The 13,681-nt window shown below is 42.2% G+C and overlaps 1 protein-coding gene across 3 annotated transcripts in view; it reads right to left on the bottom strand.

Moving 5' to 3' along the window:
• Nbea (neurobeachin) overlaps positions 1–13,681 on the bottom strand; it is a 532,117-nt gene that overhangs the window by 76,207 nt on the left and 442,229 nt on the right. For all 3 annotated transcript variants that reach the window (XM_032898369.1, XM_032898367.1, XM_032898366.1), the window contains 2 exons: positions 13,033–13,148; positions 4,479–4,591 (listed from right to left, as the gene is read on the bottom strand). In XM_032898369.1, the coding sequence (XP_032754260.1) occupies positions 4,479–4,591; positions 13,033–13,148 (229 nt within the window). The remainder of the gene's footprint in view (positions 1–4,478; positions 4,592–13,032; positions 13,149–13,681) is intronic.

The raw sequence follows: 13,681 nt of genomic DNA, 5'->3' as shown, positions 1-13,681 counted from the left end.
GGTGAGTAAGATGTCTTGGTGGGTAAACACACCTGCTGCCAAGTCTGACAGCCTAAGCCCCACTTGGTAGAATGAGAAAACCAACTCCCCAAATTGTCCTGACATTTATACATGCACCATGATATGTGCATGTGCCCACACTCACACAAAATAAATAAACCTAATGTACCCCAAACGACAGCTACTGAATTATAGGTCTGGATTTCATGTGGGAGATGAGGTGGGTCTCGGTGTCTATAAGCCCTGTGACCTCTGCCCTGCCTCTTGTGGGAGGCACCCATTGTTACCGTGGAGACAGCTTTTCCCTTGTACTGGCAGTGGCTCCAGGTTTCATAGGATTTGAGATTTAAACAATTTTTCTGTCATACTTTGAATTCAAAGGCCCCCTCACAAAGCTGGGAGGTACTGCTCTGGCAGAGCCCAGAGGAAGGAAGGAAGAGTACTGGAAGCATGCCTTTACAGAACCCCTTCTCTATGTTTCTGGCCTCCATGAAGTGCACAGGTTCCTCTAACTCCAGGCCCCTCTGGTATATCCTGTTATACTACCACAGGGCCCCCAAGAGGGTCCAGTGACTGAATATTGAAGACAAAAACAAGAATAAGCCTTTTCCTTCAGTATGTTGATCTTCGTTATTTTGTCTCAGTGAAAGAAATGTGACTTACACATGCTCTGAACTTAACACTAGGTTCCTAAAATTGAGGGAAAAGTAAAGGAAGAGAAGTGAGGTGTCTTTAAGCTTAAGCTTCATTTGTTTCCTGGTAGCTACCTTATCTTATACTGATCTGTGAGAAGTGTGTGGCTGCCTAAACAATGGCTATGTCCAGAGGTCAAGGTTATACCTGAAGGTCTTTCTGACATCAAAAACACAAAACTTCTCTATGCAACTGCCAAGTCCAATCTGCTGTTCACGTAACCATAAAGAGCCAAGTCTCAGGTGTATTTCAGTCCACTCTTTGTAATAGAGCGTGACTTCCTTTCTATTCTTCAGGAACAAGAATGTAAAGTCTCTGCTCAGGTCCTTCCCCATCACCCAAGGGAGACAGGGGCCCTAGCTCATCCTGGTCTGACCTCCAGCTCCATCTGCAAATAGCTGTCCTCCCCCTCACAAGCAGCATCAGTGACAGCTGCCGAGGAACAAGTTTCCATTTCTTCCAATGAGGCTGGCTGCGCTGGGATTCTTTTGAAGCAGTAATAAGAGCCAATGATGTTGATGTGTTGTTGCCTGAGCCAATGTGAGCTGAGCTCTCCAAAAAGTTTTTTAACTCAAAAGGTGCCTGGCATAATTAGAAGCCACAGAGACAGTGTTAATTGGTAGTATAAAGAAAAACAATTTTTGTGTTTGTATACTTCATAGTTTCTTTAATATTATAAGCAGTAAGGAATATGAAGTTATTTTGGACTTCAAATGTTAGCATGAATTCTAGAAGTACTAATTGCATCGAGAATCCTAATCTTTGCTTTAAAAATTACTTCTCTTATTAAAATATTCCCAGTTATTAACATGTAATAATCTCAGTTCTTTCGTAAGTTTTTGGGAAACAGATTTGCCACATGGTCTATGTATCCCAACTGCAAGAAGTCCATGTGCTTCTTGGTGGCGCCTCTTCATGAAGGACTGCTGTTACCCATGGTAGTCTCTGCTCCCAGGAATATTACACTCTAAAAGCACTTTCTCATGTTTTCATTCATTAAAGTCTTGCATATTAGTGGGCTTTATAAAGGATAGTCCTAGGCCATCTGTACAGAAGTTCCGATTGAGAACTTCAGTGAGGCATGGCAACACTGCAAGGGTAACTTATTAACATATCCAGAGGCTTTAATTTCCTAACACTTCCCACCCTGTCAGTGTGACAGACTGTTAATGCATGGGTATGGGCAATGGAATAGTTGAAATCAAAGCTACCTCTTTCCCACTGGATAGTCCTTGGTCCAGCCCAGCAGCACCAAGGGGCAATGCCATGCTTGCAAAAGGAGGCAGTTCCTGTTCCTTGATAGACTCAGGTTTGCTGCTGCCTTTTATTTCACACTTCATAAAACTGGGGAAGTGTATGAGTGTCATAAAGGCAAAGCCCTGCCGAAGGAGGCACACACTGGTCAGCTTTTCTGGTTACTTGACTAGCACAGGCTGTCACCCCAGCCAGTTGGGAGGCTGAGGCAAAAGAATCCCAGTTCCAGTTCTGTTTGGATTCAGAGTGAGTGCAGGTCACATGGGTAACTTACTGAAATCCCTGTCTTAAAATGCAAAATGAAGGCTTGGGTGTGCCTAGATGTAGAACAGCAGCCCAGCAGGCCCAGGGCCTTCAGTTTAGTCATCAGCACCACACACCTCTGAACCAATGGTTTCACTTCTGACATGGGTAAATTAAAGTTGTTACCACTAGCAAAACTCTAGCTCATATCTCCTGTAATCCTCAGAACCAGCACTACTTTCTTTGGCTGTATACTATTTCAACCACCTGGGAGTATCTGCGCACGCTCTCCCGTAGTTCCTTGCTCTCCTTCACGCACGCACACCACTGCCAGTCTTGTACTCTTATGAATCAGCCACCATCTCTCTTTGGGACTGATCTCACTGCAAGAGGCTAATTTGACTCACCCCCACTGGGCTCACCCACCCTGTGTAGAGCCCTTTTTTTTCTGCACACCCATGAGTACACAGTATTTGTTGAAAGAGTGACTGGAGAAAAGGGAAAAATCTTGGTGCACGAGTTTCCTTTGATTATAATATTATAGTTGGATTTTAGTTCTGCCTTTAAAAAACTAATCTTAGATAACTATAGTAATATAGTAGTAGTTAGCATATGAAGTGTCCTAATTTGCTTTTTTTTGCTATGATAAAACATTATGACAAACAAAAACAAACAAAAACCAACTTGGAGTTTGAGAGGTTTGATTTCAATCACAGGTCATACACAGCCCACCATCCTGGGAAGTCAAGGCAGGGACCAGGCAGCAGGAACTGAAGCAGAGGCCGTGGAGGAGCGTTGCTTACCGACTTGCTCAGCCCACTTTCTTACAAAGCCCAGGTAGGGCCCATCTGCCTAGAGGTGGCTCACAGTGGGCTGGACCCTCCTATGTCAACTAGCAATTAAGAAAATGTACCACAGACATTCTTACAGGCCAATCTCACAGAGGGGATTCCACAGTTGAGGTTCCCTCTTCCTACAAGATTAGTGTTTATATCAAGTAGATAAAAAGTAACTAGTATATGACATTTGCATGCAATGTACCATGGTCCTTAAAAAAGCTATACTATAAATTCTCATTTTCATACACACTCATACATGTAGCATCTAATTAACAGTATCTACTCAATGTTAAAGAAACATGATTTAAATTTGTTTTAAAACTAAGTCACATTTGTGTGTGTGTGTGTGTGTGTGTGTGTGTGTGTGTGTGTGGTGTGTGTAGCCAGAGACTGCTCTCTCTGAGGAATGCATGCAGGTCAGCTTGACAGCAAGACAGTTATCACAGAGACTAAGGCATGTCTCTCTGGCCCACAGAGACAAGACTTAAAAGTTTTTACCTTTGCATCAAGTAGGTTTTGTGTTAGTGCCCAGCGAGTACCCCTCTACACTGGCAAGCCTGTAAACTGTCTGTCTGTACCTTTAAAAACAGGAGGCTCTTATTAGCATCACTGCACCTGGAAGATACTTCAGAGCATATGGCTTATGGCAGTGACTGAAAATTCTAAGCAATGTAGATAGCGATAATTGTGTCAGACCACATATCCACACCAACTCATCAGAACTCACTGTGACCTGCTTATCACCATTTCAGAAAGTGAGGTAAAGAGGAAGTGAATAGCTTTTCCTAACGCCCTGCTCTGTAAGTGTGGAATGGGATTTGAGTGACAGGCTGGCATAGCCGAGCACGCCCAGTTTAATAACAGGGTAATGACTCATAGTACTCATGGAGGCTTAGGCTGCCGAGCTGCTCTAAAGACACTTCTACATCTTAGCTGCACTACGGTGTGTCATCCATTTAACGTCTCTCTTGAACATGAGGTTAACCTACCCAGAGTCTTCTTTGTGTCCCTCATCCTCATGAGTCCTTTGGAGGGGTTCCATCTTCTCCATCTGAACAGATCCCTGCTAGTTCCCCTTCCTACATCCTCAGTGCTAAAGCCCATCACACCAGGTCCCTGTTACTGTGGTCAGGACAGCGTGCCTTTCTCATCCTAGGACCATAGCACGGGATTCAACAGATGCCACGCTTTGTACCAACTTTGGATTTTTCCTGTGATTAACCCTAATAACTTCCTCCTGAAGCTGCTTTCTCACATCCACATTTCCTCTGACGGTGCTGAGAATATCACTGAGGCTGTGCAGCTTCTGCAGAGTGCGTTGACAAGACTTACAGACTGACTGCAGAAGAGGGGACGGCTTTCTCACAGACTTCCACTGAGCACGTACACGAACAGAAGCCCTTTCTGTTGTAGCCCCTGTGCAGTAGAGACTGTACAGTTAACTGTTACCTTTGACAGATCCCTGAAGTTTCCTGGGAGAGTCAGGTCCAATTCCTCTGATTCGTAGTTTGTTAACACCCATGGAAACACAGGATATTGGTTCAGATCATTATACGTCCGTCCTAGTGAAGTGAAGAGAAAAGAAGGCGTGAAGACGTGTATACCCTAACTGCTCAGAAAGTACTCTTTGTGCTTAGTATAGGTAAGGCAGCCACTGTATTTCAAAAGAAAAGTACCTCTCTCATTGAGAGTTTCTGATATACAAGTATCCAAGTGTCTTCCCTGATAATTTCAACAAGAGCCTCCCACACATGGTGGCTGGTCTCCACACATGATCCTTCCCTTGTATTAGCCACCTTATAAGTAGTTCTGGTCATGGGACCTAGTTCTATCAACAGCATGTGAACAGAGGTGATTTGTGAGACCCCCGCCCCCCACAGGTGCATCTATAGTACTTCTTTTTACGTTGACACAGATAACATCCGACCTTAGAAGCAGATCTCAGCCAAAGACTTTGAAGTGTTGTGGAGGGTGCCAGGCTATGGAACTACATGTCTGTAGCTTATTATCTGATGGTATTCTGTGAGGAAGACAGATGTAGAAAGTACACCAGCAGGAAACAGATGCTATATTAAACATGCATCAAGATGCATTGGAGAGGTTGGGAATGAGGCTTTTGTCCAGAGCTTGCCTGGAATGAGTTAGGCTCTGAGTTCTGACAATCCATGGCAAGAATCTGCCTAGGCAGGGAAGCACTGGAGGGAACACACTCTTTTCCCCTTCCAGCCCATGTCCTGCTTTTTGGGCTATTCTGTGGAAGTGTTGGCTCCTCTGCTTCCTGTGAGAAGAACAGTTCGCTATCTTGAGGGAATCAAAGCATGCTTGGAATACGGAAACCTCCTGGAAGGCTGCTCCCTAATTCTCTGGGTGAGTAGCAGTGTCCTATCAGAAGGACTGTGGCAAAACATTCCTATAGTTCCTGTCACTTAAGAGACGGATGCAGAAGAATCTCGACTTTCAGGCAGCCCAGAGCTCTACATAGTGAGATCCCATCTCCCATCTCAAACTGAGGCCAGGCTGGGACAGATAGAAAGGAAGTAAGGAAGACAAACTACAGCCAACAGTCCCCGGGTTAGGCAGGGAGCCATAGAAACAGAATGAAATGAGCCACACCCTAAAAGATGAACAAACACAAGCCAAGTGAGAGTTGTAGATGGCTCTGGGTGCAGGACTGAGCAAAGGCACAGGAACAGAGACAGAAGAGCAGCACTTAGGAGCATGGGGCGGGGGACAGTGGCAGGCAGGAGGACCCGCAGTGGATAATACAGATTTTGAGTGGACTTAAGCCTTCTGCACGTGAAAATGCTCTGGGAAGGCTCTAATAAATAAGGGCTGCCAACTTGTAGAGTTCAGAATGCGCCAATGATCTTGGCTGTACGTGGTGACGTGGGCGCCTGCTGCTCTCAGCAGCACTCACAGGCACGAGGCTGGAGGGCACGGACTGGCCAGGCAGGATGGTTTCCCATTTTCTCAATGGACCCATGAAAATTTAACTCTTTCATTTCCTGGGGAACTGTTTTGCTTAAACCTCTGTAGAGTTAAGAAAAAGCAGGGCTTCCCATCTGTGTGTCATTTTTCTAGAATAATACCCCCTGTCTATTACACAAATAAAAACAGGTTATGAGTGGAAACAGATTGTACAATTGTGTTTTATGTGTCTAGGTATTTTGGCTGCTGTGTACCATGAGTATACTTGGTACCCATAGAGGCCAGAGAGGACACCTGTTCCTCTGGAACTGGAATTATACATTATTGTGCGCTGCTATGTGGGTGCTGGGACTCCAACCTAGGTCCTCAGGAAGAGCAGCCGTATCCTTAACCACTGAGATACTTCTTCAGTACCTGCCCTTAATGTTTTGATGCTATTTATTACTTATAGCAAAGGAAAGTTTGTCAAAATATATAAAAAGCCAATATATGTTAACTCAGGATTTAAATGTTCCTATATATGAAGATAGTATAAGAAAGAGGATTATTCTGAGAAATTATTACTGGGAAATTATTATTTTAATATACAGGTATTTATAATAAAAAAGATGATATTAAACTCCTCTTGGAAACACTCCAAAGCAAAGAAGCATTATTTTAAAAACACAGACACACAGACAAAGTGAATGATGCTCCAGATAATTTCTTGTAAGCCATTTTTAATAATCCCTGAAAGTATCTATAAAAATAAATGCTAAGAAAAATTTAGTATTTTTATATTACTATAGCTACTACATACAACATGTTTTGATTGAACAAATACAATAAACTTTTAAAAAATAAAAAGGCATTAACCCACTTTTGGTAATATTCTCTACTTCTGTCTTGTATCAGACTATATTTTTACTTGAACTAAAAATTCACAGTGTACCAAAAGTCACAAAGAATAATAAGAATGATGAAGCAGTACTTTGGAGGGCCATAACCAAAAGTTTCACTGAATTAGCATTCTTTATTTTAGTGAACATGTTTATGACATGAGAAAAAAATAAGAATTCTAAATCCCCCAAAATGAGATATTTCAAAATAATATCTGTTCACTCTGGTCACCTGGCGTTTATACATTGGCTGTTTCTGCTTTTCTCTTGAGCACAGCCCACATGTAGCCAATGCACCTGTGCTGGTAGGCTCCTTCCTTCTCTGGTGGTGGTAAGAGCCCATGCTACACGTTCTGCTAACTGTGCTTCTGAGGATGTATCTCAGAAGATGCATATTAATATTGGAAGCCCATGGCACTAATCTACTCAAACAATAAAAGTGAAGCACAGTAAATGAGATCTCAGAACACTGGATATGTTTCTTCATTAAACACACACACACACACACACACACACACAAAACCATTTTAATTAAACCATCCAATTTAATGTTTTTATATGGCACTTTAGTTTTGAAGGTAAAGTGATCTAGAGACAGCTGACAAGGAAATTATAACTGCAATTCCTTGGTGAAAATGTTAATGACAGCAAAATATCGTTTAATGAGATGGCAGCGGCACCTGGATTAGCATGCTGTAAGAATGCTGTTCCTGTGTTGTTGGCGTCTTCACACTTTACAGACATTTTGTCATCTCTAGGTCATTAGGAAAGAATTTTTAATGATTTTTCTAGAAGCAAGCAGTTCAAGTTACATCTAATTAGATGACAATAATAAGCCCAACACATGCAGTAGCTAAATATATACATAATTAACCAGGGAGAGCTTGTTCATCACAAAGTAAGAACCTGGAAAGTGCTAACCAGGAGAACAGGGCTGGGGTTGGAAAAGTTGTGCTGAATTCATTAGCTGATCATATGAAAAACAGTTCAAATGCCTTAAAAAAAACCCTCAAATCTAACGGGATCATTTACACGGACTCATGTTAGCAATCACTCGCAGGTTTGTTGTTGTTGTTTGTTTGTTTTAATGCAAGAAAGCCAGCTCTAACATCTTTTTCCTAATGTTATCTCAAAGTGTGTAAAGTGAGGATGAGGCTCTATTTCTCAGAATATGATGAGCAGAAATCAGGCCAACTCTGAGAGCCAGAAGCCAAAACTTAGTTGAACTCCAAGAAGCATTAAGATTATGTCACACAACCTACTATAATATTTTTTAAAACTATCTTAAATATTAAAAATAAATATATTATTCCACAATTCTAAGCTGGATTCCCATTCATTTTAAAAGCTAAACCTTCAAAGAACACTAAATAGAGTTGGCATGGAGACCTGTGTTTGCAATCCTGCACTTGAAGAGTGTGGTGGGAGGGTTAGGGCAGATACAGTTTCCCAGTAACCTAGTGCGGCAGGAAAGGCACTGCAGAACCTGTGAGTGCTGCAGGCAGTGACACAATGTGCAGGGAGAGAGGAGACTAAACTACCAAGATTTGCAGCTAAGACACAGCTAGGCTTAGGCACAACTTGATTCTTAATTAACGTTTCCAATCTTAGTGAATATTTGCTAAATTCAGATAGGACAAAGACTGAACACATTATTGGGCTTTACATAATTTCTTTGAAAGCCATGCTTTCAGAATATTTGGCAACTTCTCTAGTAAATATGCACCTGTGAGTATCTGTGTGTGCATACAGGACGTTTATCATGTTAGGGGAAGTCCACTATGCCCAATGCCATGCACTGCTCTATGAAGCAGCTGTTACAGAGTTCTAATCTCAGTGTTTTCAAGCTCCTAGAAATGAAAAAGGAAAATTGTAAGGTCAGAAGGACATTAAGAAGCGGCCACCACACAATGGGCCATGCAATGGATTGCATAATTCAGGCAAGCTATTTTAGCATAGAAGATAAACCTGAGTGAACATTACAAACAAAATGAAAAAGTCTGTAATTTATAAAGCCACACTGACCTACTTTTATCAAACGTATCAAACTTGAAAGGTCATTTCACATTAGACTCTGATTCTGTTCCTTAGCTTAGTTGCAGGAACCCCATGTCCATAATCCCAGTGGATTCATAAACCTCTCCCACTATTATTCTACTTTTAAGCATTTTTTCCATCTACCATAATCCTTGAAGGTTCCTTTAAACCTTCTTTGAGTAGTTTGTATCTCCCTCTAGTCTTTAATTACACTCAACAGTCAACAGCTGGAAATGGCTTGCTTTTTTCTGTGAGCTCTATCCTTTTTTTTTTTTTTTTTTTTTTAAAGATGGGTTTTGTACTGCAGCCCAGATTATCCTAGAACTTGAAATATTCTTGCCACAGCACCCCAAATGCTTCTGGAGCTGGAAAGATACCTCATTTGGTAAAGCACAAAACACTTAAGCATGACATCATCAGTTTTATACTTAGCAGCCATTTAAGAAAAAGCTGGGTGTGCGCTGTGCACTTGTAATCACATTGCCAGAGAGATGGCGAATGCAGATTCATAGAGCGCCCTGACCAAGAATGACACTGTAAGGTTGACCTCTAGATCCCACATGTGTGTACTCTTCACATGAACACGTGCACACACCTGCACTTGTCTATGTGCACACACAAAGAGATGTACAGAACCATGCCTGGCATTCTAAATGTCTTACATGAAAGCTTACTATGGAGACTGGTTTTGAGATAGCTAGAGCAAATGTGCTGCCGGAGACCGCCTTGAGGCTGTTGTGTCCGGTGCACATTCTAACCCTGTTCATCTGCAGAGGAACAGGAGCATCTGTCACAGGTCACGGGTGGTGCAGATGCTGTTGGCTGGGGCCTCACTCTGAGAAGAGTGAGCACAGGAAGCTAAGACGTCTTGTACTTTTTCATGACACACACTCAGTCTCTTACTTTCCTCTCTACTGGCCACCCCACTGCTATTACTCCCATCCAAATCACACTTCCTCTTCCTCTTCCTGTCTGCAAACTCTGGCTTAGAAACACAAAGTTTCTAAGACCTGAAACAAAAGCAGGCACACTGGTCTCTGTGCTGCTCATGTGTAACTTGTCACATTCACTTAAATTTCCCTTTGCTCACTTTTCTAAGAGAATCTCAATATGTATTCCACATTGCCCTTAAAAATACTATAGTATACATATAGGCGTGTGTGTGTGTGTGTGTGTGTGTGTATTTACATAAAGGTAATTTGGTCTGCACTTAAACTTGCCATCCTCCTGCTGAAGCTATCCAAGTTCTGGGATCCAGGCATGTGCCTCACTTGGCTTCAAGTATAACTTGTAGAAGGGACTATAAAGTTATCTCTATCCAGATATAGATGAAACATCCAGACTTAGTCTAACAAAGCGACTCCCTGAAAGCAACAGGCATGTGTGGTTTTGGGGGGGTGTCCTGTATCACAGCATTGGAATATACTGATACTCATTTATCATGGGCATCAGCAAGGACAGAAACTACCTCTGTAAAACAGTAAACCAGAGACTGTTCTATGCCTAGGGTATAGCCCATTCTAACTTAGAACAGAATAACCACCACATGAAGAACTGCTGGACTAGAAACTGAACTAGAGGTGAAGTATTGAACCCTGCTCTTTAGCTCCAAACAGCTAGCTTAGTCGAGTTAAAAATCAAGTCCATCTGCTGGGAGATAATGAATCTGTGACTTCTCCCACCTTGCTCCAAGGGTAACTATACTCCAGGCCTTGCATGTTCTGGGCAAGCACTCTACCATTGGCTATATCCCCAACAGACACTGCGCCTGTGTGTGCTTGGCATTAGCTGCATCCCTAGTACATACTGCTCTTACTCAAAACATCCCTCAATAAGGAAGAAATTAACACAGAATACAGAAAAATACTACAAACAACAAAAAGGCAAGATTATCCTTCAACCATCAGGCAAATAATTTTATATATGTGTGTGTGTAAACATAAATTTTAATAATTTGAAATACCTCTTAATATAATAAAGACATGAATTTAATAAGTAAAGAATTAATAATCTGGAATATAGCAAATTATGTTTACAAAAATAAAAAATGAATGTAAAACTGAGTAAACATGTTTATATCATGTAAGAGTGATTAAAATTGATTCATTTTTGAGTTTAAAAATGAGTGAAACAGGGCTGAGGAGGTGGCTTAGTGGTTAAGAGCTTTTGTTGCTTAAGCACAAGGGACTGAGCTTACATTCATCCATAGACTCCATGTGAAAGCTAAGGAGGTCACTGGTATCTGCCCGAGAAGTGGGGGAAGGAAGGGCTTACTGGCTGCCAGCCTAGCCTGGTTTTGGTTTAAATAAGAACCTGTCTCAAATTAGTACTGTGGAGAGTGATACAGCTGGACACCATGTGCATACACCTGCACAGACATCAGACATGCACACATAACATAACAATAACATAACATAAAATAACATAACATAACAGAGAGATACAGCTTAGGAGCCTGCTGAAAATTTAACTAATATCTCTAGGAGAACTACCAAAAAGACATCTACATTCTAGATCACTAAACACACGGGAGGCTATCTTTGTGGTCAAGAGCATGCAATAGAATATTAAAAGCAACAAACGTTAAATGCAGCAGCAGCATAGCATATGACATAGAACCAAACATGCCAAGTGCCACAAACTGTTACCATGTTACACATTTCTTCTGAAAGATTAAACCTGTGAAGGTGGGGAGCCTCCAAGCCTAGCTTCTTTTTGGGACACACAGGTAGCCTGTGTGGGGTTCTGGTCCTCTTCTTTCTGGGACACTCAGATGACTGGTGTAGAAGCTCTAGCTCTGTTCTCTTTGGTGGGAGTTTATGCTGTGAAGTCATGTGTTTATCTAAGAAGCACTGGCTCTCTGAAACTGTGAGTCCAATGTCCATAGTTCAAACAGGACCACAAGTGCATTAACAGATGTGCCTGTCCAGAAGCTGTACTGCTGTTTGTCCCGCCCTGAGGCCACATTGCCCTTGGCATGTTCTTGTATGGTGATAAGGGTGGCATGTGCTTACATGGCATTCACATCATGTGAGAGGCTCATGGATGTGGCAGGGCTCATGGGACCTATGCGGCCTCAGGTTTTGCTATATGTCGGGTCTGAGAACTAACTGTCAGTGCTCAGGGATTTCTGCCAAGGAAACTAAGTTATCTCCCTTCCAGTCATTTATGGCCATTTTAGTCATTTCATCTGTAGGTGCAAATGACACGCTAATTTAGTAGTATTACACAGGTCATTTACTTTTCAGGGAGGAAACGAGCTTCTTTAAGATACAAGTTTGCTATATGTGAATATACATATTAACATATGCATGTATGAATAAAATGAAAAAACCTACATGTAACTTTATTCTTTTTGTTGACCAGCAAAAGTCCAGTGCCTGTAGTGTCCACATGTACATGTACATGTCTAGATTTAAAAGAATAGCGATGTGGTCACTTCACAAACTGTGATTCAGGGAGGAGCAGGGCTGCATTCTCTGTGAGCACTGACAACCAATGAACTGACAACCACAGGCAATGAATGGCGCAGGCATCTATGCCAGTGCTGAGACTCCTCACCATCAACACAGGGCTCGGTATAGCCTAGCTCAGAGAAGCAGACTGCGAATCAGAATGACTCAGTGTCCTTGGAGCTCAACTTCGGCAAAAGCAGAGGGAGCAGTTCTCACAGACATCCACTGACCCATCCCCCACCAGGTCAGGAAGAAGAAAACAAGCTGCTGTGTGCTCTTCCTTGTCAAGCACAGTGACTGTGCTCATCAGTTAGGAAAGGCCATCTGGGTTGATTCTTACTTGAGTCTTTTAAGAAAAAAGATGCTGTAAGGCAATCATGGCCTAACCCAGCTGACATCCACCCTAGGGGCAGGAGTCTGTTATTCTCCTGTGTCGCTGCTTCTGCTGAGAATGACCAAGTAATGAAGTCATACTTTCCCATAGTTATTTTTAGAGACTCTAGCAATAGTTTTCTGACTCTAATAAACCTTATGGACAAGGGGAAGCATCTAAAATCTTGGTCTCAGCTGCACAGCTCCTGATACAGTCAATTAAAAATACATCCATGTTCACCCTACTACTGCATCTGAGCGCCTGTGAAAACAAGACATCCCATGAGGTCATATCACCCACAACTCAGACGGTCTGAAAAGCTCAAGACCTACCTGCTATTGTGTTGAGAAACATCAAATACTCGAAGTTGGAGATCTCCCTTCTTTGCCAGCGCTGAGTCATATTGGAAGACTTATACAGCTGTCGCGGAGTGGCCAGTGATATCCTCCTGGTAAGTAAGCAGGTCAGAAAAACACTCTGAGTCACAGCCGTCAAAAGTCCAGTAGCAATTAACATAATTGTTTGACATCAGTCAATAATTTGTGGCTTGGCCTTCTTGGGTGGATTATAAAATAGCTGTAGAAATCAGCTCTATTCGAGGATTATTATTATAGAGAAAGATAAGTCTGGAAGCAGCTCTATCTGTGAAAATATAGTTGCAAATGGGTAACTACAATACAGAGGAACAACTATGGTGATGACTGTGCCTAAAATAAATCAAGGTGGACTAAACCACACAGGAAATCTACTGTATGACAGCAAATTCACAGTTACACGGGTGCCTGCCTTCAAGCATCAGCCTTACTTCTCAGTGGCAGCATGCCTGCCACTGGACAAAGGAAGCACAAAGTACACATGAGAAATACCCACCTGTAATGTAAAACAAAACAAAACAATGAGAACTCTGAAAAAGTACACGGGCCCAGGAACATAAACATAGCTTTGCAGAATAGGTTACCCTCATTGTGTAGTCCAGGCTCA

Source organism: Rattus rattus, chromosome 3 (genome assembly GCF_011064425.1).
Source record: "Rattus rattus isolate New Zealand chromosome 3, Rrattus_CSIRO_v1, whole genome shotgun sequence".
Classification (NCBI taxonomy): Eukaryota; Metazoa; Chordata; class Mammalia; order Rodentia; family Muridae; genus Rattus; species Rattus rattus.
The sequence above is the reverse complement of the archived record's forward strand: the minus strand, read 5'-3'. Positions and strand labels throughout refer to the sequence as shown.